The sequence below is a fragment of the Peromyscus californicus genome, unplaced genomic scaffold (genome assembly GCF_007827085.1).
Source record: "Peromyscus californicus insignis strain IS unplaced genomic scaffold, ASM782708v3 Scaffold_6__1_contigs__length_162567912, whole genome shotgun sequence".
Taxonomy (NCBI): Eukaryota; Metazoa; Chordata; class Mammalia; order Rodentia; family Cricetidae; genus Peromyscus; species Peromyscus californicus.
In genome coordinates, this window is record NW_026294584.1 from 26,517,537 (window position 1) to 26,542,503 (window position 24,967).

Below are 24,967 nucleotides of genomic sequence, written 5' to 3' on the forward strand. Positions count from 1 at the left end.
AATGTTTTTCTGCAGTTAAAAGTCCCAAAGACAACACAATGCAGATTCTCTGTGTAATATCCATTTTTACGTGGCTTATTTTTTATACTACCTTTACTGTCTCTTTAAAGACTTTATTTTTTAAAACTATGTATTTGTTTCTATAACTCTATATATCATCTTTTTTGTCTCTTTCAAGCCTACGTATCTTTTACACACATTGCAAACTATTACATCTGAATCTGTCTTATTGTGAATCTCTTGCTTTAAACTGCAGCAGCTGTGGCTGCTGGCTCCGCCCACCTCAGCTTCACAACATGGCAGTGGTTTACCGCCAGCTCTGGGAGCTATCGTGGGTCTATGCTTTTATCCAAGCAGCAAGTAGCCCAGAAACCCTTTTTTGTTTTGCACTAGCAAAGGCTAAATCCACCATGCAGCTTAATGTGCCACTTGCAGAGGCCTCATTCCCGCCATACTGCAGGTCGAGCACGCACGCTAGGAACCCACCAGTAGCTCAAACAGGCAGCTGCCGCTCATTTGAGAGAGACAATTAGGAAGCTGTTTTTAGCTCCGTTTTAGAATCTTTTTTTCTCAGTTTTTAGGTGGAAACTCTTGCCACCAAGTTGGACGCCATTTGTAGGTAGAGTTTTCCTGCCTGGCCCACAGTCAGGACAAATCTCTCTCACCTGCCAGTCCCACAGCCTTTCAAACACAACCAAGTAAACACAGAGGCTTATTTTGCTTACAAACTGTATGGCCGTGGCAGGCTTCTTGCTAACTGTTCTTACAGCTTAAATTAACCCATTTCTATTAATCTATACCTTGCCACGTGGCTCGTGGCTTACCGGTATCTTCACATGATGTTTCTCATCGTGGCAGCTGGCAGTGTCTCTCTGACTCAGCCTTCCACTTCCCAGCTTTATTCTCCTCCTTGCCCCGCCTACACTTCCTGCCTAGCCAACGGCCAATCAGTGTTTTATTTATTGACTAATTAGCAACACATTTGCCATACAGAACATCCCACAGCAGTCTGCCTTTCTTTTTTCTTTGTTTCTACTTTTGAAACACACATGTTATCTGAAATACAAGTCTGTAATATTCTTCTGATATAATTTTATTAAAATTATACACATGTATACTAGAAATCAAGACTATGGGTATTTTTTCTACTTTAATTGACTGTACAGTGGTAATCCATTTATTCTTATACTAAATTCAAAATCTTTCACCTTATGTAGCCATAGGACAAAAGCAGTGTCCTGATTACATTGGAGTACTTCAGCGCTATAGTACTCAGAGAGGAAATTTAATGGTGTTGTATAGGGAGTATCAGGACATCCTTGATTCTTCTGACCATAGTTAAGAATTTGCTTGTGCATTCACTTTAGGACTCAATTGGTATGGACCCACAGAATCCATGGGGGTAAAAAAGGAATATTATTCACAAACAACTTTTGGTAGTAAGCTTGGGATTTGATAGCGTTTTGTGTGTATTTATGCCACTTATTAAATGTATTTGGAAATACATATAGGGTTTCCACTGACCTCTCTGAACATCCACAAAATTGCCCACACATAGGAAGTGCTTTATAAATACTTATTGAATGAGAAAACTTTTATTTTTCACCCATTCATATGGTTTATTAGCATGTTCTGTTTGTTTCTGTCCATTCCCTGAAATAAGTACTAGGTCCAAAGCCTGTACATTGGTGATTAAGAACAAACAAGCCTATATATTGAGAATTAAGAACAAACAATTTATTTCATTGAGAAATAATGAGCACGAAATTATAAAGGCTCCTGTGTGCTGTATTTTTACTCAGAAATCCCTATGTAAGATAGAATAAGAAAAGGGAATTATGCACGCAAAATAACTGATTTTGTAAGTTAACAAATTAAGTACGTACATAATCTATAAATCTGTTTCAGTAGTTTTTTAGTTATCTCAAGACATTCAAAGTATATTTTATCAAAGAAATTACTTGTGGAAGGAATTAAGAGTAAAATTTATTTGTTACACTAGTCAAAAGGAGAGTGACCAGTTGGAGTAGCAATATGTGAATTGGTAAAGTAAATATTGATTCAAGAAGTAAGATATGAAGGTAATCTTTAGATCTTTGGGGTAATTCTAGTATACAATTGATTCAGGGGCTGAGCAGCAAATTCTGTTCCTGCAACATTCTGTCTGGCTCTCAAGGCAATCAGTGTGAAAAAAAGGGGAGCAAACAGAACTTGAACATTTAAATTCATTATTTGATCACAAGAACTTACTTTTTATAAATTAGAGTAACAAATTCTATCCAAAAATTATTTATAAATTAAAGTGGCATTTTTCAAAATTCATGAATAATTTTTTAAAATTCAACTAGTATACAACCATTTGAGGACCAAACTACCTACAACTTAATATTGATCTTTATTAACACTGGTTCTTTTTCAAGATGTATCATGGGAGAGAAATGAATAATATTTCAAATGCTCCCTTTTTATTATTCCTTGAAACCTAATTATTTCCATTTTCTGCAATACTACACTGTAATTTTACCTCCTTAAAATGATTTTTAGAAGAAGGATAGTTCTAAGTTCTAATAAATACAAAAGTCATAAAATTTAGGATTTACCTGAAATTTTAAATTAAAAATAAATACTACATTCCTGAATTATTTTTCTCATTTCCTCTTATTGAACACAAAACTGTGTTTAGAATTTTTAGTCATATGCTGAAGTCAATGCAATTTTTTTTGTTTTGTTTTTCGAGACAGGGTTTCTCTGTGTAGCTTTGGGCCTGTCCTGGAACTCACTCTGTAGCCCAGGCTGGCTTTGAACTCACAGAGCTCTTCCTGCCTCTGCCTCCCGAGTGCTGGGATTGAAGGCGTGTGCCACCACCACCCGGCGTCAGTGCAATTTTAACAGCACATGGATTAGACCATTTCTTAAGTAAATAATGGAAAAATTAGCCTCATGCCATTGTTTCATTTTCTTCACCATAGCAAAAGGCTACCCCTTCTGCAATGCCACAGTCCCCCCCTTGCTCAGTTACAGAAGTCAGCAGGGGAGCAGAAAAAGCTTCTTGGAGAGCACAAAGTATCCTCCACTATTATTCCTCTATAATCCCACTCCTTTTATGTCTTTAACACACAATTACAGTTATTACTTTTAAATCTAAGAGTGTAACTTTCTGGTTTTTGAAAATATTTTCTAGGAGATTTAGCATATAGCTTTCACTTAAAGAGGGGTAGAGCTGGTTTGCTGTGCAGGTGAGAGAACATTTGCCACCCCAAGTAGAGTCCTGTCTACATCTTCCATCACCAGAGAGAGAGCCTCTTGCTTCCATGTCAGCAGGTTTCTGAGCTGGTGTCCCTGTACAGAGCGGTCACTCTTATCCCAGATCCTGGAAAGAACTGTCATCTAGTGGCAACCTGAGTTTTAATTTAGAACAATTACCTATATTTGACCAAGTGATTAATCCAACTAAACCCATTATACCTCACATTATACCAGATCAGCACCCCAAGTGTTCCTTCATTATTGCTCGGATCCACAGCAATATCCACAGACATAACCTATTACATTTTCTCATTCCTCTCCACCCTCTGACGTATCTATTTACATATTCATTTGGAATACCCAATCTTTCATCTTCAATTTCTTAATTGAAATTTTCTATACTTCCCTTTACAGACACTACTTAGCTCCATTTAGCAATTTCGTATTCTTTCTCCTTCCTTCTACCTTTAAAAATCACCAACTCTCCTAAACTTCTGACATTAACATCACTATCTATCTACCTTTCAGCCTCAAGAAGCTTCACTAATTAGTCACCTTGACCTCACTGTAATCCTCTTTCCACTTCTGTTACCACTTTCATTTCTTCGACAACAACAAGTTTATTCCATCCTAGACACTGCATTCACAATTATTATACCTCCACTCATTTCATGGTCTTCTCTTTTATGTTGTATCAGTTACTCAGTCTTATGTTGAGACCTTCATGTTATAACCATCAGAATTGCATGTTTTCATTTTTAAATATTTTATACACTGACCATTTTTCCTAACTTGACAGTTCATCTAATTTTTTTATCTTATTAAAATTCTTCAGATTCAACAGGGGTTGATAATGCACTTTTTCTAGCACTCTGTTGTGACCATTATTATTATAAGTACCCAAGAGTGTACTTGGTGCTCCATCTCCCTCTCTTTCTCTTGCACTGTCTTGTAGTAGTCTTGACCCTGCTCAAAACCACTAATTTTTTTTTTTTACGTTTTGCACATTCAGGTTGCTGAATATGAATTAAGTTATACTAGCAGTGTATTGAGGAATCTCTTTATAAGTGCATGGCTAAATGAAAATTTGATATTGCCTAGATATTCTATCATAGCTTGCTTACTTTGTAATTTTCCAAAGTTAAGTTACTTCTCTTCTTTACCCCTGTTTTTATTTTGTAGATCCTCATGCTTAGGGACAATGCTTTATTTACACAAATTAAGAGATTCGAAAAAAATTTCCTTATACATTTCATGCCTCTAGGATATTAGCTTGTTGACTGCTGATACCTTATATTTGGAATCAAACCTGACACATTGTAGTAACTTGAAAAACATTATAGAGTGAAAGATGAATGAGTGCTTTTAATGAAGAACTGAAAATAATAAACATACCAGGAAATTGCTAATTAATAATCTTCAGTTCAAATTTTCTAAGAAAGTTTTATTTTATTGTGATCTCAATGCTTTCTCAGAAAGATTGTTTCCAATATAGCCAACTAAAGTATTTGCCACATAGTGAGCACATGCAAGCATGCTGTGCCTGTCCTGTAAGACCTTATCATCATTATTATAGACTAAACCAAAACCTGAGCCTAAACAAAACACAAGATTTCACATGCAATGTCATGTGATGTAATGTAATATAATAGGTAAACTTTATCACTGAAGTGATGAACAGCACCAAAAACTTCAGAGATCACAGCTTATAGAAAAGTATGTTATTTGATAATGACCAAGCCAATAATAACCATATTTTATGTGGCTTTTAAGAAAATAAAGAAATAAGATTATAAAATCTATTGAAAAAATCAGAAAATGTCATTGCTTTTTAGAAAATTCATGTCATTAACATTTTTCTCTTTTTGCAATTAAATTAATGTTTATTAAACCATTAACAATCTTACAAAACCTAATATGAACTGGGGTTATAGCTTGGTAGACTTGCTATGGGCTTAGCCTTCTAGAGCACACTAACAAAAAATGGCATGGTGCTACATATCTGTAATCTCAGCCCTTGGTGAGGCCAGGAACATCAAAAGTCCACCATCATCCTCATCTACTTAGTAAGTTCAAGGCCAGCCTGGGCTGAAAGTCTCTGTCTCAAAAACAAGCAGACTAATGGCAGCTACTCTTTCCCCACCAAGGCTACTAAGAATTCTAAAAGACATTGAAATAAAAAAAAACCTCTTCTTGCTCTGCTAGCAGTTTAGTTTCATACACTATTTTAACAGTGTACTATAAAACATAAAAGAAAATATTCCAGATATGGTGGTATGCGTCTCTAATCCCGGAAACTGACCCATTGAGGAAGGAAGATTGCAAAAACTGCTCGACAGACTTAGGTCCTATCTCATTAAGAAAATCTCCCAAAACTTGTGCTTCAACTATACACAGGATAATCTGTAAAAACAATCAATTAAAACATTCAGAAAATCGAGTGGTTTAGAATAACATTTAGCAAGGTAAGATAGTCATGAAACTAGAAATTAGCTCTGAATTGCAAATCTCCAGTGAGAGTCAAGAACATAAACATAAGGAAAGCATAAAGACAATGCACAGGTTGAGAGAGCTAACGAGAAAACTGGAGACTATGCTGTCTGTCACACTGAGAAAAAATTTGCTGTTACTGTGTAAGTCACTCGGAAGGTGTGAAAATTTCTCTCAATGGGAATGCTAAAAGACCATGCCCTGAAGGGTAAGGAAAGATTTATCAGGGGACAGACCATGAAAAAAAAGAGTCTTTGCAAGTCACAAAAGCAAAACCAAACTTTGCAGGGAACAAATACTCATCTTGGAAATGCCTCATGGCACATTAAATGTTGGCAGGGAGTCAACTCGACGGTTTTTCTCTTTGTTTTATTCCTATCCTTGGGCCACATAATTGAATCTGTAGCAAACTTGGTCTCAGGCTATTTCTTGCCTATAAGTAGGTTAGAAGCCGTGTGTACTGAGGTCACTTGGAAACTCTCTTAAAAATTCACAAGACCAGTATACATTCTTTCAGTATTAATGAAAGATAAGATGTATTAATAAAATCTAGAATCATTTCAATTTGAGGTATATAATAAAAATTCAAGGCATACTCTAGCATAAAATTTACTACCTCCCAGGAACTCTAACTCAGTATTATTTCCAGGGAGAAACCCAAATGTTCTGACATTCATGAAAAGCCAGGAGAACAACGCCCTGTGTAAGAATCACAAATATTGCTCATCCAGAAGAAGTCAAATGTCTTGAGGAATGAAGTCCTGGGTGAAGAGCCTTCAGAATCTACACCCCATACCTTCTCTGCATGAAGAGGGACATGGCGTCCAGTCACTGTATGGGGTCACGATACAATCCTTCCTACAAGGAAGTAAGCAAGGCCTCACTGTTTCAGGCCGAAGGCTTTCAGGACACCTAGAACAAACAAAGAAATTATTCCGACTTTAACAATCCACAAAGCCAAGTATCGTAATTTCCTCCCAGTTTTCCTTGCTGTCTGAGTCACAGCCACCAGCCTCTATTACTTAGCTTTCATGGCCACTTTTTTTTTTTACAAATAAATAAATAGCTTTTAATGGAAAGACGAACCCTTTGATATCACATAGCATCAATCTGAGAAACACATTAGTTGAAAAATTTTTGAAGTTTCAATGATATTAAAGGAAAACAGACTGCTAAATAGAAAAATTTTTTGTTACTAATTTAAAGAGTTTGCATTGTCTCAAGGATGTCTTTTCTCATACTGAGTACAATGACAAATTGTGATACTAATTTTTTGAATTTACATGAATATCAACAAAGTAATAGACAGAAGGACTCATGCATGCTAAGAAACTGTGTGATTAAGTGGTATCTCCCCCATCACCTGAGACTTTCAATCAGATAATTTGTTTAGGGCCCATACCACGCCTACTTTTTTATTTTTATACATTTTTTCTTTTTTTTCACATTTTTTTAAATTTTTATTTTGCAATACAATTCAGTTCTACATATCAGCCACGGATTCCCTTGTTCTCCCCCCCTCCCGCCCCCCTCACCTTCTCCCCAGCCCACCCCCATTCCCACCTCCTCCAGGGCAAAGCCTTCCCTGCGGACTGAGATCAACCTGGTAGATTCAGTCCAGGCAGGTCCAGTCCCCTCCTCCCAGGCCGAGCCAAGCGACCCTGCATAAGTCCCAGGTTTCAAACAGCCAACTCCTGCAATGAGCACAGGACCCGGTCCCACTGCCTGGATGCCTCACAAACAGATCAAGCCAATCAACTGTCTCACCCACTCAGAGGGTCTGATCCAGTTGGTGACCCCTCAGCCATTGGTTCATAGGTCATGTGTTTCCATTCATTTGGCTATTTGTCCCTGTGCTTTATCCAACCTCGGTCTCAACAATTCTTGCTCATATAAACCCTCCTTATTCTTGCTAATTGGACTCCCAGAGCTCCACCTGGGGCCTAGCCATGGATCTCTGCATCCAGATCCCTCAGTAGTTGGATGGGGTTTCTAGCATGACAATTAGGGTGTTTGGCCATCCCATCACCAGAGTAGGTCAGTTCGGGCTGTCTCTCGACCATTGCCAGCAGTCTGTTGTGGGGGTATCTTTGTGGATTTCTGTGGGCCTCTCTAGCACTTTGCTTCTTCCTATTCTCATGTGGTCTTCATTTACCATGGTCTCCTATTCCTTGTTCTCCCTCTCTGTTGTTGATCCAGCTGGGATCTCCTGCTCCCCCAAGCTCTCTTTCCCTTGACCCTCGCCCTTCACTACCCCCACTCATGTCCAGGCTGTTCATGTAGATCTCATCCATTTCTCCGTCATTGGGCGATCCCCGTGTCTTTCTTAGGGTCCTGTTTTCCAGGTAGCCTCCCTGGTGATGTGAGTAGCAGTCCAGTCATCCTTGTTCCACATCTAGTATCCTCCTATGAGTGAGTACATACCATGTTTGTCTTTCTGAGTCTGGGTTACCTCACTCAGGATGATTTTTTTCTAGATCCATCCATTTGTCTGCAAACCTCATGATGTCATTGTTTTTCTCTGCTGAGTAGTATTCCATTGTGTATATGTACCACATTTTGTTTATCCATTCTTCAGTTGAAGGGCATCTAGGTTGTTTCCATGTTCTGGCTATTACAAACAATGGTGATATGAACATAGCTGAACAAGTACTCTTGTGGTGTGGTTGAACATTCCTTGGGTATATGCCCAAGAGTGGTATAACTGGATCTTGGGGGAGATTGATTCCCAATTTTCTAAGAAAGCCATATTGATTTCCAAAGTGGTTGTACAAGCTTGCATTCCCACCAGCAGTGGAGGAGAGTTCCCCTAGCTCCACATCTACTCCAGCATAAGGTGTCTTCAGTGTTTTTGATCTTAGCCATTCTGACAGGCGTAAGGTAGTATCTCAGAGTTGTTTTGATTTGCATTTCCCTGATGATTAGGGATGTTGAGCAATTCCTTAAATGTCTTTCAGCCATTTGAGTTTCCTCTGTTGGGAATTCTCTGTTTAGCTCTATAGCCCATTTCTTAATTGGACTGTTGGGCATTTTGATGTCTAATTTCTTGAGTTTCTTATATATTCTGGATATCAGTCCTCTGTCAGATGTGGGGTTGGTGAAGATCTTTTCCCATTCTGTAGGCTGTCGCTTTGCCTTGTTGACCATATCCTTTGCTCTACAAAAGCTTCTCAGTTTCAAGAGGTCCCATTGATTGATTGTTTCTCTCAGTGTCTGTGCTACTGGTGTTCTATTTAGGAAGTGGTCTCCTATGCCAATGCATTCAAGACTACTTCCTACTTTCTCTTCTAGCAGGTTCACAGTAGCTGGATTTATGTTGAGGTCCTTGATCCACTTGGACTTAAGTTTTGTGCACGGTGATAGATATGGATCTATTTGCTGCCTTCTACATGTTGATATCCAGTTATGCCAGCACCATTTGTTGAAGATGCTTTCTTTTTTCCATTGTGCACTTTTGGCTTCTTTGTCAAAAATTATATGTTCATAGGTGTGCGGATTAATGTCTGGGTCTTCAATTCGATTCCATTGGTCCACATGTCGGTTTTTATGCCAGTACCAAGCTGTTTTTATTACTGTAGCTCTATAGTAGAGCTTGAAGTCAGGGATCGTGATGCCTCCAGAGATTGTGTTATTGTACAGGATTCTTTTGGCTATCCTGGGTTTTTTGTTTTTCCATATGAAGTTGAGTATTATTCTTTTCAGGTCAGAATTGTGTTGGTATTTTGATGGGGATTGCATTGAATTTGTAGATTGCTTTTGGTAAGATTGCCATTTTTACTATGTTAGTCCTGCCTATCCATGAGCATGGGAGATCTTTCCATTTTCTGACATCTTCTTCAATTTCTTTTTCCAGGGACTTAAAGTTCTAGTCATAAAGGTCCTTCACTTGCTTGGTTAGTGTTACCCCAAGGTATTTTATGTCATTTGTGGCTATAGTAAAGGGTGATGTATCTCTGATTTCCTTCTCTGCTTCTTTGTCCATTGTATATATGAGGGCTACTGATTTTTTTGAGTTGATCTTGTATCCTGCTATGTTGCTGAAGGTGTTTATAAGCTGTATCAGTTCCTTGGTGGAATCTTTGGGGTCGCTCAAGTATACTATCATGTCATCTGCAAATAGGGAAAGCTTGACTTCTTCCTTTCCAATTTGTATCCCCTTAATCTCCTTATGTTGTCTTATTGCTCTGGCTAGAACTTCAAGTACTATATTGAATAAGTATGGGGAGAGCGGACAGCCTTGCCTCGTTCCTGATTTTAGTAGAATTGCTTTGAGTTTCTCTCCATTTAATTTGATGTTGGCTGTTGGCTTGCTGTAAATTGCCTTTATTATGTTTAGGTATGTTCCCTGTATTCCTGATCGCTCCAAGACCTTTATCATGAAGGGGTGTTGGATTTTGTCAAATGCCTTTTCTGCGTCTAGTGAGATGATCATGTGGTTTTTTTCTTTGAGTTTGTTTATATGGTGTATTACATTGACGGACTTTCGTATGTTGAACCACCCTTGCATCCCTGGAATGAAGCCTACTTGATCATGGTGGATAATTGTTTTGATGTGTTCTTGGAGTCTGTTTGCCAGTATTTTATTGAGTATTTTTGCATCAATGTTCATGAGGGAGATCGGTCTGTAGTTCTCTTTCTTTGTTGTATCCTTGTTTGGTTTAGGAATCAGGGTAATTGTAGCCTCATAGAAGGAGTTTGGTAATGTTCCTTCTGTTTCTATTGTGTGGAACAATTTAGAGAGTATTGGTATTAACTCTTCTTTGAAGATCTGGTAGAATTCTGCGCTAAAACCATCTGGTCCTGGGCTTTTTTTGGTTGGGAGACTTTTAATGACTGTTTCTATTTCGTTAGGGGTTATTGGACTATTTAAATAGTTTATCTGGTCTTGATTTAACTTAGGTATGTGGTACCTATCCAGAAAGTTATCCATTTCTTTTAGGTTTTCCAGTTTTATGGAATAGAGGTTTTTGAAGTATGACCTGATGATTCTCTGGATTTCCTCAATGATGGCCACTTTTAACAAGCACCATTTAATTAAATTAATTCTCTCCAACCGTATTTGCACAAGACTACACACATAAATATGTATACTTCATGACACTCATGTGTTCCAGAAGAAATATAACCACTATATCCTTTCCTTTAGGATAATCTCTCCACTAGTAAATACATATTACTAATATGCATAATAAAAAATTGTAGAAATTCAAATTACCAATGTTAGGACAAAATTTCTGTATCTGTAGCTAAATATTTAATAATAATATGACAAAAATATTATGAGTGATGTTTCTTAATAATAATTATTAATATTACTGTCATATGTATGCATGTATGTGTGTGAATAGAATGTGTGAGGGTATGGACATGAGACCGTGCTTGGTTGTCGATTCTGGGATTGAACATAGGCCATCAAGCTTGCTTGCTGTCTTTCTCTCTTTCTCTTTTCCTGCCTCCCTCCCTCCCTTCCTCCCTCCCTCCCTCCCTCCCTCCTTCCCTCCCTCCTTTATGGTGATATTTTATTTGTACTGAAATGTGATTTTATTTGTATGTTAATAAATAAAGTTGCCTGTGGGTCAGAGCTAATAGCAAGCCATAGCAGAGCTGGGAGTTGGTGGTGCACGCCTTTAATCCCAGCACTTGGTAGGCAGAGCTAGGTAGATCTCTGTATGTTCAAGGATACAGCCAACAGACAGTGACGGTGCAGTCATGTGGTTGGTTTTACAACCAATGAGAAGGTAGAACAGAAAGTCTATATAAAGACAAACAGACAGGAAGTAGGTTTCTTTTGGAGAGGTCTCTTGGCTGAAGAGGCTAGCTGTAGCAGGTGGGTAAGGCTCTTAGCTTTGATCTCTTGGCTTTCTTCTTTGCATTGGTTCTGTGTTTCTTATTTAATAAGACGGTTGGTTACATCTACAGTCCCTCCCTCCCTTCCTTCTTTCCTTCCTTCATCCTTTTCTTCCTTCCTTCCTTCCTCCCTTCCTTCTTTCATTTTTTCTTTCTTTCTCTGTTTATTTTTTGAGACAGGGTCGCACTGTATCGCCTTAGCTGGCCTGGGACTCACTATGAAGACTAGGCTGGCCTCAAACTCACAGATATCTGCCTGACTCTGCTTCCTGAGTGCTGGGGTTAAAGGTGTGTGCCTTCATTCCCAGTTCCATATTAGTCACCTTTAAGGAAGTAAACAGTGAGTAATAATAGTTAACACTATTTGTTTCCAGTAATTTCTTTATAGCATTTGCTGAGACTTCAGTTTTGACATATCCTGTAATTATTTGCCTACATGCATTTTCTCCCACACAAATATAATACTCTTTTCTATTATAAATAGAATACATATTCTCTTACTTTACTCAGGTTTATTTGGAAGTTGATTTTTAAAAATATTTAATATTAGGCTTTACTCAGGTTTATTTGGAAGTTGATTTTTAAAAATATTTAATATTAGGCACAAAGCTACACAGAGAAACCCTGTCTCGAAAAAACCAAAAAAAAAAAAATATTTAATATTTAACATGTCAAATAACAATAATCTCCTTGCTTAGTTGAGGATAAACTTGGATTTTCCTAATTATTATGACTCTTTAAAATGTTGGGCAGAAAATATTTAAGTATGAATCACAGAAATTGATGTGTTTTTATGATTTAGATTTTTTATAAGACTGGAGTTATAATTTAACTTGAAAATACGACAAAATACAACATATAATGTAAAGAATTCTTTTGGGATTATGGAGCTACTGGTCAGTAATTATTATTGAAAGCAATTCTTTTCATTGAGGCATTTTATAACTTTAACAATGGGAGGCCATTACTCAATTGCATGCTCTTCAAATATGTAACTCCAAATAAATCAATTGAATTTACAATGTTATCATTGACCCTCTACATAATCTTTTAGTTTGGAAATAGCCACAGCAAGATACTGGGCTAACTGTGGAGAGCAAAATTACTAACAACAAAGTCATTAAGTGAACACACAAAGATAAATTATACAGCCTAGATTCATCCAATAAAATGAATTCCGACTTCCTTTGGTGAGGCAATTGTTTTAGCCAACATGCTTCCTTTCCCTGGAACTGTGTGTATTTAGCATTTGTGGTTTAAATCAAACAATTGATTCCTCCTTCCTCCCAATCTTATTCAAGGTCAAATTAAACAGATGTGATAGGAGTTGAAGTTTGTTACTTGGGAGGATAGATAAGATCAATAACATTGATTTTGCCATCTCTCAGTAATCTATTTTATTAAGAAGAGTTTAAAACAAGGCTTCTATTTGCATTTTTGTTTCAAATGACTTGTATTGGAAAGCATTCATTGAATTTAACCTAGCATTTAGGGAGAAGGGCAATAACACTTTCTTTTGAACTCACTGTACATGGTTTCATTTCCCACAATTTTAAGGGCAAAGGAAACCCACATGATTCAACAAATCTATGGGCATATCCAGATCATTGAAAAACAGCTGTAGAGGCATAGTAAATTTTTGCTGGATTACTGTGGTGGTCTAATATGAGGCATCAGGACACCCTTCTTAGTGAATGATCTCATGACACTGGATCCATTAGGCTCTTTCACACAGAGATCCTTTCACATGTAACCCTTCACTCTGGAACAGTATTTTAGTTTGTAGTCTCTCTAAGTTGAAACCTTTGAAAGGCCATTGTCCGTCAAACAGAAAGAGGAAGCCTTTTGCAAATCAATATAATATTGTTCATCCTGTCTGGTCTACTGAGCACTTCTATCTCTGTTCTTGTCCCAGCAAGAATCAGGCTCTGCCTGACTTGGGACTTTTACCCCTGCTGCTGCTAGCACCATTGAATTTTAATATATTGCAAATTAATTTCCTGAGTCAGATTAATAACATCCTTAGTGTAATTCCCATTAACATATTGGTTTGAGGTTACCATATGAAGTGTGCAGAATGGTCTCTCACTTTATGTGAATCTCTTTGGCACATATTTTCTAATATATTTTCAAATTTAAATCTATATATACACTATGGAGCTAAATATCTTTAATACCTGCAATGATAGCTAGATAAAAGTACATAATGGAACTCTTACATATTTCCATATGTGAGATAAATTATTCTCGTGCCCATGGAAAATGTAATAGAACAAAACCAAAAATCATGCACCTGAAAAAGGAACAGATAGGGAGAAGGGGACATAATAGGGATGGGACGAAGAGATATAGGAGGAAGAGAGAGTAACCCGAGTGCTTTTTATACAACCACAAAATTTTCAAAGAGCTAAAGTCACTGATAGAAAAAAGCAAAAGAAATATCTTGCATTTTTAAAACAGCCATTTCTAATGTTCATTGAGTGACTACATCAGAGTATTTTTCATTATATAATGCTTTCAGTTAGCTTTGTCAAAGCCACCTGGCTGATGATTTGGGAAACACAAGGCCACACACAGTTACACTTATGTAAAACATGTTGCTTGTGCTGTCCACATTCCATATGGCTAAGGACATTTGAATGACTAAAGAAGTTATTCCGTTTCAAAAAATAAATAGGATGTTCCCACTCAAAAGAATATTTTTTTTAGAAAATTCATTAATTTTTCTCTAAGAATTGGTTTTTCCTCCATGACATTACTTGGTTTTGCTTATAATAGTCACAAGATACTCTTAACACCTCACGTCTCTGTATTTTTGTCCTTCCCACTAGCAAACTGTTTCTCTTGTTGTTACCTAACCCATCAGAAACTGATGTGTTTTTCACTTTATCTTAGCAGTCATCTTATCCCAAGGCTCTCAACTGGAAGTAGGTGGTTACTCATTTTACCACTGAAAAATATAAGTTTGGCCTTATTACTAGTGATATAGTATTTTCTGGGGGAAAAGGAAGGCAGATCATAGATGGCTTCTATTCAATTAAATAGATTGTCAGTCTCCAAGCCCAGGGATATACAGGAGGTCATGGATGACCTCCACTGCTAGGACTTTGTATACCATCATTATTGATCAGCCAAGCCTAGAGCAAGACTCCTTTCTTTACCTCAATAGCTTAATAAAAGCACACTGTTCTACAATAGAATTGAAAATGGGGGCCAGGTAGAAAGGTTTCTACAGAATTTATGGGTTCCCTGTACAAGACTCAGAAATAGTTACAGCTTTATCAGCAACTGACACCGAAAACAAACAAATCTTCTCTTGGAGACAGGAATGACAAGCATCAAAAGACTCCATTTAACGAAGCAAGCAAAGCCCAAGCCAATCTTCTGCATGGCTGACCACAGGATTTACTGCTGACATTCTAAAGGCCTTACTTCTTGGGTCCCACTTGGCCCACGTTGACTCGAACACAGATGACTTTTCGTGTCTGCATGCCCACAGAACATGAGGCCTCCCCATTCCATGTTGTAGTTGTATTGAAGGATGACACTGATGTGTCCTCTATACACTGACCCCAGGGACCAGTTTGCCAGTGATACACAGTGCAAGGATGCTCATTACAGCTGCGCACCTCTTGCAAGGCACTGCTGTTTGGGCAGCGGATTCCACCTACAGAAATGGACAACGATAACAGATTAGATAGAGAGCCAAAGAATTTCATTGTTCTCTCTTCCTAGGAATTTTCAGGGCTGATAACGACGATGCTGACCACTTACTGAGCACATAGTATTCTACCAGCATACTACAAAAGAGGTATATTATTCTTTTTCATGATCTAGCTTAAAATATGAAGCATACAGTATACATACTAGATATTGAAGACAATTTAGGACCTTAAGGAGAAGCCATTGTTCTTCAGAGAAACCCAACATCAAATGCAAGGAAGCCCACGGAATTGTTAACCACAAGCCAGAGAAAACTTCACACTGTGGATGAAAATATCTGAATATGTTTTCAGTTGCCATCTTTTAAATAGAAAGTCTTAACCCAGGGTTTTAAATAATGCTTACTTTAATGTATTAGGTTTTAGGGTGATTACATGCAAATATGTTAACATTGGAGAAAAATTTAGGATCTTCTAGAATATTATTGAGAAATCAATGGATTTGTTCAAATCTCTGGTGTCATTGGCTGTGCTATGCACCGTCATTTTATGTGTTCAAAAGAAAAAGAAATGGTTTAAAATTAAGTCATTAAACAATATTTTCTGCTTAACTCTAATTTTTGTATGCTTATTGAAACAGCTTTCTATGACTTAATTCCATGTTTGCTTTTTTCTGTATTATGCTTTTGCAAAAATTACAAGATAGTTTTTAACTTCTCTATTCAGAGTCCAGATCTTTTCAGTCAGTTTGAACTCATTCACATTAAAGTTTGTGGGTTTTTTTTATGGTATCATCATCATCTGTGACATAAAGATGTTGGTGATATCAGATATTTCACTTTTTATTAAAAATTATTACATCTATACATTTGTTTGTGTGCATTTATGTATATATTGGGTAGGGCATGCACATGCCATGGTGTGTGTGTATAGATCAAATGCAAAGTTGTGGAAGTCAGTTCTCTCTTTTCACAATGTGGGTCCTAGATTGAACTCAGGTCATCAGGCTTAGGGGCAAGTTCCTTTGCCCACTGAGCCATCTTACCAGCCTAATACGAAATTTCTTATAAAGATTTGTCCCGAGACCTAGAGAGATGGCTCAGCCATTAAGAGCATATACTGGTCTTGCAAAGGATACCAATTTGGTTCTCTGTACCCATTATCAGGCAGGTCACACCTGCCTATAACTCCAGGTCCAAGGGATCTGAGGCCTCAAGACTGCACTCACATGCAAATATCCTGCCTCAGCCTATACATACAACAACAAAAACACTGTCCCATGTAATTGACAGAATTTTCTCCAGGATAACAATAGCTGTCTTTAGATTTTGATGCTGTTACATGCTTTTCCTTCCAGTTCTGGGGGAAGGAATCTAGGACTTGCACATGTTAGGCATGTCTTCTATCACAGAGAAACTTCCCCAGCCCTGTTGGATTTTTAGTTGCACCAGAAGATGTATTAAAAGTCTTAATCAAACAACCAGTATTTATTTTTTCCTCAAATGGTCTTTAGCTGATTTTGATTGTTTCCTTTTTGCATATCTGGGACTGCTGTTTCCAGCCAGAACAACAATGCTCGCTATCACTACAAGTTTTGGCAACTCTGCTATGACTTCTGCTTAGCTGCTGCATTGCAGAAATGCATTCAAGGTACAAAGTGATAATGCTGGGGATGTTAAATGGTAAGATAGCCATATGTCTAATTAGTAGACTGTGATGTGAAGGCTAATACTCTGGTATCATTTTTTTTTTTTGTGCCAGCCCTATTGTGTGAACTTCATAGGTGGGGTCCTAATTTGTGTTCACAACTGTCAAATGAATAAATGTATAAACCCAAGCATCTGAAACGATGTGACCAGTGTGTTAATAAGGAATGTAGGAAGATCATGTTTTTGTTTTAACCAACTGTGAAAATAAAGAGCAGTATTGTTAAAGGCAGGGATTAGAGAAATTCATCCCTTACTTCATTGATGATTTGATTCCAGTGCCAACACCAGAGATGATCTCCAGAGATTACAGATATTTTCAGACTTCCCTCTGATCAGCAGCTAATCAATTGGCAGCTTGTTAATAACAATTTAGAATCATTTCTGCATTGTTGAATGTGGCTCCAAAATCAGAATGACCTGTCCTGAACATTTTATTAGTGTCCCTGCTTAATGAAGGTAAGGACACCTGTCACATTTCATATCTGTCTGCTGTCATACAACTCTATGACCCTTGCAACCCTTGCATGGACTTTTAGGATTCGAATACACTGAATTCTAAAACGTGCTAATTGTATTGGGGAGAAATAAGTGAGTACACCTAGAGTTCCTTCTTCCAGGTGCTAGACATATTCCACATTAACAAATACATACCAATTATATATGTAATTATAAATATGATTTTATATACACTTATTTAACAGTTCCTTTACATTTAATACTACAATTGCTAATAAAATGCTGCATTTCTGTCATACACCATTTTCACTCTAAGAATAAGTATCCTGTTAAAACTGATTTTAAACCTCTGAGTTGCTTTTGACACTTGAATTGACTGCTTGGCTTAGGGAAAAAATGATAAGGGTAAGAAAAGAACTTCTACAACATCAGCATAACATGTCGAGGAACTGCAAGATAGCTGTTAAGTTTATAGACATAAAGGCTATTTATTTTCTCGCCCTAATCCACATTAAAGCCACATCAGCAGTTTGGATCTGATGCAGGATCCTTGCACTGATAAGCCCTAGTGTGGTCTTAATTATTACAACATTGCAATTTTGGTGTAATCTGTCACTGCAGCATCAATGTGTTGTTTGGGGAATAATTTTATGTTAGAAAAATTGATAAATACAATGTTGAAAGTATCTATTATTTATGAGAAAACCTAATTTTGGACCTTTGGGAGTATTTCCATAGTCATGGAGAAATTATAAAATGTGAACTATGACACTTATACTTACTATGACACTTACTATGTCCTCTTACATGTAAAAATATAGGCTTTACACTAAAACTTGGATTACTTGGATGTTTTTATAGTTTCAGCAACAGGAAAGATTTTACTGGACCTGAAAAGACTTCTGTTACATAAATAAACCTTTACAGAGGAGGTGAGGATAAGCTAGGAGAAGTTGAGGCTGGGAGAAAGTGTAATCAGGATATATTATGTGAGAAAAAAATCTATTTTTAATAAAAGAAAGAAAGAAATATTTATGTGCATATAAAATGTTCCAGCTATTAGGTGAAACTGCTGTATTAAAACAAGAGGCACTGGGCTAGGGATAGATAACTGTACTTGCTGCAAACACAAAGACCTGAATTCAAAGCCCCAGAATTCATTTAAAATACTGGGTGTAGTTGCATGATCAGGTAACTTCAGCACCGTGAGGCCAGAAACAGACTGGAGGATGGCTAGAGCTTGCTTTAGTAATCTCCAACCTTAGTAAGAGACTATCTCAAGTGTGTAAAATAGTAACAATGCAGAACACCTGACATCCTTTTCAGGCCTCCATGTACATGCACAGCTCATATTCCCTCTCATATGTATGCATATACCACACAATATAGTCTGTAAATATAAAGAACAATCAAAATATATGAAAAAGAACATAACTTTACCTATACACATCAGTCTTGCAGAAGCTTTGTTAGAATACGTATGGTGAGAGTTAGGGAATTGCTGTTTCTGGCATTGATGTATTTACAACTGATATGACAGGTTTGAAAATAGACCTATTCATGACCCCAGCTAAGACTCCTAGTAATAGTGGATATGTAGCCTGAACTGGCCATCTCTTGTGACCAAATTGGTGCCTAGTCCAATTGTCATCAGAGAGGTTTCATCCAGTAACTGATGGAAACAGATGCAGACCCACAGCCAATCATTAGGCAGAATTCAGGGAATCCTGCAGAAGAGGGGGAGAAAGGACTGTAGGAGCCAGAGCGGGGCAAAGGACACCATAAGAAACTCACAGAATCAACTAACCTGGGCTCATAGGGGCTCACAGAGACTGAACTGACAACCAGGGAGCCTGCATGGGACTGACCTAGGCACTCTGCATATAAGTGACAGTTGTGTAGCTTGGTCCTCTTATGGGGACTCTAATAGTGTGAACAGGGGCTGTCTTTTACTCATTCACTGGCTTTTGGGACCCTATTCCTCATACTGGGTCACCTTGCCCAGTCTTATTACATGGAGGAGTGCTTAGTCTTACTGCAACATGATACGCCATGTTTTGTTGATACTCATGGTATCATCCTTTTCTAAACAGAAATGGAAGAGGAGTGGATTAGGGGGTGGGGACATAGGGGTCTTGGGGGAGGAACTTTATATGTATAAAGAGCCCTATTCAATATGGTAACTGGATACCTGTATTTGGAGTGTGATGTACAGCATCCCAGTATTTATGTGGGGAACTTCAAGGAACATCAGAGGGATTAGAAATTGTTCACTACACTCAAGGATATTGTGATGTGGTAAGGAAAGTAAGTAGGAGGGGTAGAGTGGCTGAGCAAACACACTCAAGAGGAAAATTCTATGTGGAACATCAGAATTATGTTGAGAGGTATGTAATTTTTTTAAATTTAATAATGATTACGAGAAGTATGATTCATTGTGTTTTGGAGACTTAATGTCTGGAAGAAGGAGGCACTGGAATGAACTAGCTAGAGTTTTAAATAGTAAGTTTCTGAGATGAAAAAGAAGAGATCATTTTATCTATGCAAAATTAAAAATAAGTGCAGAACAGTTCATCTAGGTACAGCCTTGGGGATTAGCATGTTGACATGTCAGTCAGAGTGTAGAGTTCACATGAGAAAGTGAAAGGCTGCAAAGATAAGCAATGAATGGAGTGTACGTTAGGAAGTGGTGACACCATGTTTCTACCATCACCAGCTGTTGCAGCTCAGATCCTCTCATGGCAGACTCTGCTTGGTGAGACGCCCTTGCCCAGGGCCTGACAAGTGCTTGGGAGAGCTGAATCAGAAAGAGCATTAGCAGAAACAGGAAGGAACATTCTTATCGTGTAGCCCCCTCAAATCCTCTGAAGCTGGAGGGTGAGGAAGTGCTAACATCCCCTTAGACACCAAGTGACGTTCATATCTACACACACCCTGGATCTGTGTGTCTTTGAATCCTCTAAGAAACACAGCTGCTTCACGGCTCTAATAATCAAAATCACTAAACTGTAAAACACAAGCATATTGAAATAGAACTACTACTTCTTCCAAGCTTTTCTCTGTAAAATATGATTCCAAAGGCTTCTAATTATTTGAGAAAATTGGTATAATTCTATATTAATCTGCATCTATTCTCTGCTCACAGCAGATACGACAGCACACTGACATTTGGCTAGTGAAGTTATATCAGGTCATTCTGAACTTTACAGAAACAAATGTCTTCTCATTTTTCACTCTGTGAGGGTACTTGCACGTCATTTTTATCTTTAAAAATTAAATTTGTTGACGATCTGCACAGGGATTCAAAATGAAAAACACTGAAAATCTAACATTAATGTTTATGTTTTATTCAAATTCAACACACCACTACTTATATTATGCCAGATTCAACTATTAAAGGGTTTCTTTCTTTTGGAACTTCCACATAAATTTAAAGTAGGTTTGAGGACAAATCCTAGTTTACATAATATCATAAAGATGCTTATCTAAAAAAAATCACACAATGCTAAATTAGTAAGTTCTCGATTTTATATAAGTAGAAAACAAGAAGTAAAAATCTGACCCCAAGGAGGGCACATGTTCCTTTCCATGTATGTATTGTATATGTGTGTTTGTGGGTATGTGTTCATGTGTGTGCAGGTACATGCATGTGTGAAATTTAGGAATCAGCACCAGGTGTTGTTCCTCAGGAACTGTCCACCTTGTGTGTGTGACAATCTCTCTTACTGAGACTGGGGCTTACTGATTAGGTGATTCTGGCTGGCCAGTAGGCTGCAAACATCCCTCTATCCCTGCTGCCCTAGCTCTGGGATTGCTAGCACACCCCAAAACCTAGATCCTTTGTACATGAGTACTGGGTGTGGTCCTTGTCTTTGCATAGCAAACTCTTCTCCATGGAAGTCTCTTCAGCAACCTCTTGCCTCCACCTGTTTAACTTAAAAGTTATAGTCAACTTTCTCCCATGTTCATGCCTTGATTATCTCTAGGTGCTTCCAATCATGGTTTGGTTTCCTAATTTCAGCATGAATTATTTTGTAGATATTTTTGTGTATTGTTGACACTATGCCGTATAATGTTATCTAAAATTGTATGGGAAGAAAAGATATCTATTTTCATTCTTTTATTTTCTTTTAAATTCTTTTGAGTTACCTTCATAATTGTATCACAGAATTAACAGTTATTTTCATGGACCATTTGTAAGAAGTTAATAAGTGTGGCTCATCAAACTGAAAAATTTAGAATATATTTCCTGTAAGTAAGGCATTCTCCCATACATAAACACATCCAGTACTCCTAGCCCCATCTAAACTTCTAACTATCCCCAAATAATCCTCATAAAACAAGGATTTAATTCAGAATCAAGTATCACATTTAGGTGTCTTGTTAATTGTTGGTCTCCTTTAATTGGAAATATTTCTTCTGTATTTCCTTAATTTTTATGAGCAATTCTGAATACTTGGTGTGCATTATTTTACAATTATATAGCAACTTTCTGACACTTTTTCAGAGTGAGATTCTATGCATGCATTTCTGGCAAGGTTTGTTAGAAGTAATGCCAACGTTGTTATTGTAAAACATTAAGGAGAAGAGATTTTGAATTCTCCGTTACTCTCAATTACTTGGGTCAGTAGATTAAGCAAGATTTACTTCTTTTAAATACATTTCTATTTTTATTTATATGTGTGCACCTGTGTGTATGCACATCACAGAGTGTGTTGGTGCCTGGGAAGCCATGGATAGTTTCAGGCTCTCTAGAGCTGGAATTACAGGTGGTTGTGAACTACTCAATGTGGATGCTAGGAGCTGAACTGTGAACTTCTGGAGGAGCAGCAAGTGCTTTAAACTGCTGAAGCATCTCTCTAGTTCCCCACCCTAAGGCATGATATCCTGCAGACAGAATATCCAGTGATGGGACTGACTCTCCTTAACTGGAAGCAATTATTCCATGACAGGAAGTAGGTGGCCTCACAAGCAGAAGCAGTCATGTCTGGATGGTGCTGGTGGTGGGGATTCACAAAATAAAGGCTTTTCCAAGATCTTGCCATAGCAGACCTGGAATCAGTATAAAAAAAATCACAGTCCAGTCAAGGATTAAATTGTATGTACCTCTTGCCCTGCCCTAATTCATCCCTATTTAAATCCTTATTCACATTAATAACCAGAAAAAATGACTAAACGTTAGGCCCATTGCCTCCACGGTATAGCCACATTTATTAACATTTTACTGTATGTTTCCACTTTTCTGAACATAATCTATTCAAGCCATAGGTACTGTTTGGCAAGTCAAGAAACATAATTTTCCCTCTGAAAGTTCTATTTTTGTTGTGTTGTTTAGATTCCTTGGGGTAAGGCAACCATTTGACTCAGAGTTTACTAACAGCTATGGTTATGGTAAAATAGAATCAGAAAACAAGATCTGGAACTGAGAATAGAGCTCAAAGGTAGAGCGCAAAGGCCTGGTTCAACCGCCAGCACATGTAAGTAACTTCCCGCTACATTAAAGAGACTCCTACACCTATGCACTTGCTCTACACATTGATTTTTTTTTTTTTTACAAAATTATATAATCTCATCTCTAAACACTACATATCATGTTTATCTTTTATTTTCCTATAAAATTATCACAGTGGTTTCCATAAAAAAATCTGTGACACATTCCAAGCTCAAAATTTTGTAGAATAATAAAATACCTACTTTTGTAGAATATCATATCATTGATAGGAACACAAAATTTAAGACTTCTTATAGATGTAATTCTCTCAGAAAATAAAAACCATTTTTTAAAGCTCAGTATCAAAACAGTCTCATTTCCCACAAGATGAAAGGTTATTTTCATATCCAGCAAATAACAGGTATTAAGGAAATTTATTTTGCAGATGAGTTCTCCATTAAGTGTCTCACACATTATACTATGTTTTGTAAATGTTATTGCCAGAGATAGAGAGTAAGACATCCACTTACAGATATTCAATCTGCTTTGTACTTAAAATGATGTTTAGATACATGCCCTTTAGTATACTACACAAATATCTGTAGTCTCTCAGGATGACTGACTTGCGATGCAGCTTAATAGCTGCATCACAAGTCAGTCATCCTGAGACTTAATTAAAAATTATTGAAGTCCTACCCTTTCAAATTAAATGGATTATATGTATCAAATACTAACCATGAATTTCTGCCTTTAAAACATTCAAGACCTTTCAGTGTGAAGTGTCTCATCTATAGACATAATGATCTGCTGCAGTTTTGCAAACACAGCAAAAATCCTTGCTATGTGACTTGAGGTGAAAAGTCACTCATTACTAGTCACACAACAAATGTCTGCCAAGTATAATGGGTTTACAGGAAGCAGGGTGACCACAGATCTAATTTTAATGAAGCTCAAGACATAATCTGAGCTGATAGAGTTTGAAGTCTGAAGGTAGTCTATTCAAGCTGGAGGTGTTTTTGAGAACACAGAAAAATAATGGTTTTTTTTTCTCTAAAATCTGTATTTTTTCTAAAAGTTTTCATTTTCTTAGCAATCATAGTGGGAAATATTTGAGGGCTCCACAGAATTAATAAAATTTCTGAAAGGGTAACATTTATATAAAATATGTTGCACTTGTGTATTAAAGCCAAGGTAATTATATAATCTGCATAGTTATTACGTAAAATAATTGCAAGTATTGTTAAATAAGATTATGAGATACTATGACTAAAACGCCTGAACACATAAAAAGTCAAAATGACATAAACCAATCAAAATCAATTAATTTCAGGGATTAATAGGTGTGCATGTTTACTATAAAGAGAAATTGTGATCTATCAGTCCTAAATGTGAATAAGGAGAAGGGTCATTTACTGTGGGATGCTGTAGCTGCACATCTACATTCCTGAAAGAGAATGTGCCTAAGTGTGAAAGAATTTGACTCCCATGTTTTCCAACTCCTCTGTTATCTTCCAGAAATAACAATAGTTTGACACTGTCTCACCCAGTCACACAGAGGACAAATTAGCATTTGGAGAACAGCTCAGAGGCAATTACTGCCTTGTATTACTTGGCAATAAAGCTTGCGGGTGAGGTGTGATCTATAACAATTATGCCTTATTCACCCCACAGGGTGAATCCGTGTTTGAGTCCAGTGAATCTCAGAGCCTGAGCTCAAAAATAAGAAAGGTAGAGAACACACATAGTGTCCAGCCAAGCAATAGTCATGCTAAAATTTAAAATATAACTTTGATATTATATATATATATATATATATATATATATATATATATATATATATATGATGAGGCATTAGACTGTCAATGCCTAAAATGAGCTACCAAAATAGAAAAAAAAAAGAAATATTTGGTTTTTTAGAACTTGTTTCTCAGTTTCCCCCACTTTGTACACTTTGGAGTAGAAGGAACAGGAATTACTAGGTGAATGGAAAAAAGGCAAATTCTTTAAAACATCCTCTTTTTTTATTAAAGAACAATTTTAAAGGTTAATTATTATGAATAGAATCAAACCATACAGATATATATTAAATGTCATTCATTACTGGATTTCTGTCAGCTCATTTTCAT

At 37.1% G+C, this 24,967-nt stretch overlaps 1 protein-coding gene across 1 annotated transcript in view; it reads right to left on the reverse strand.

Moving 5' to 3' along the window:
- Positions 1-24,967, reverse strand: part of Thsd7a (thrombospondin type 1 domain containing 7A) — a 399,677-nt gene that overhangs the window by 72,794 nt on the left and 301,916 nt on the right. The window contains exons 8-9 of the mRNA XM_052722143.1: positions 15,016-15,250; positions 6,533-6,648 (exon numbers count right to left, since the gene is read on the reverse strand). Of these exons, the coding sequence (XP_052578103.1) occupies positions 6,533-6,648; positions 15,016-15,250 (351 nt within the window). The remainder of the gene's footprint in view (positions 1-6,532; positions 6,649-15,015; positions 15,251-24,967) is intronic.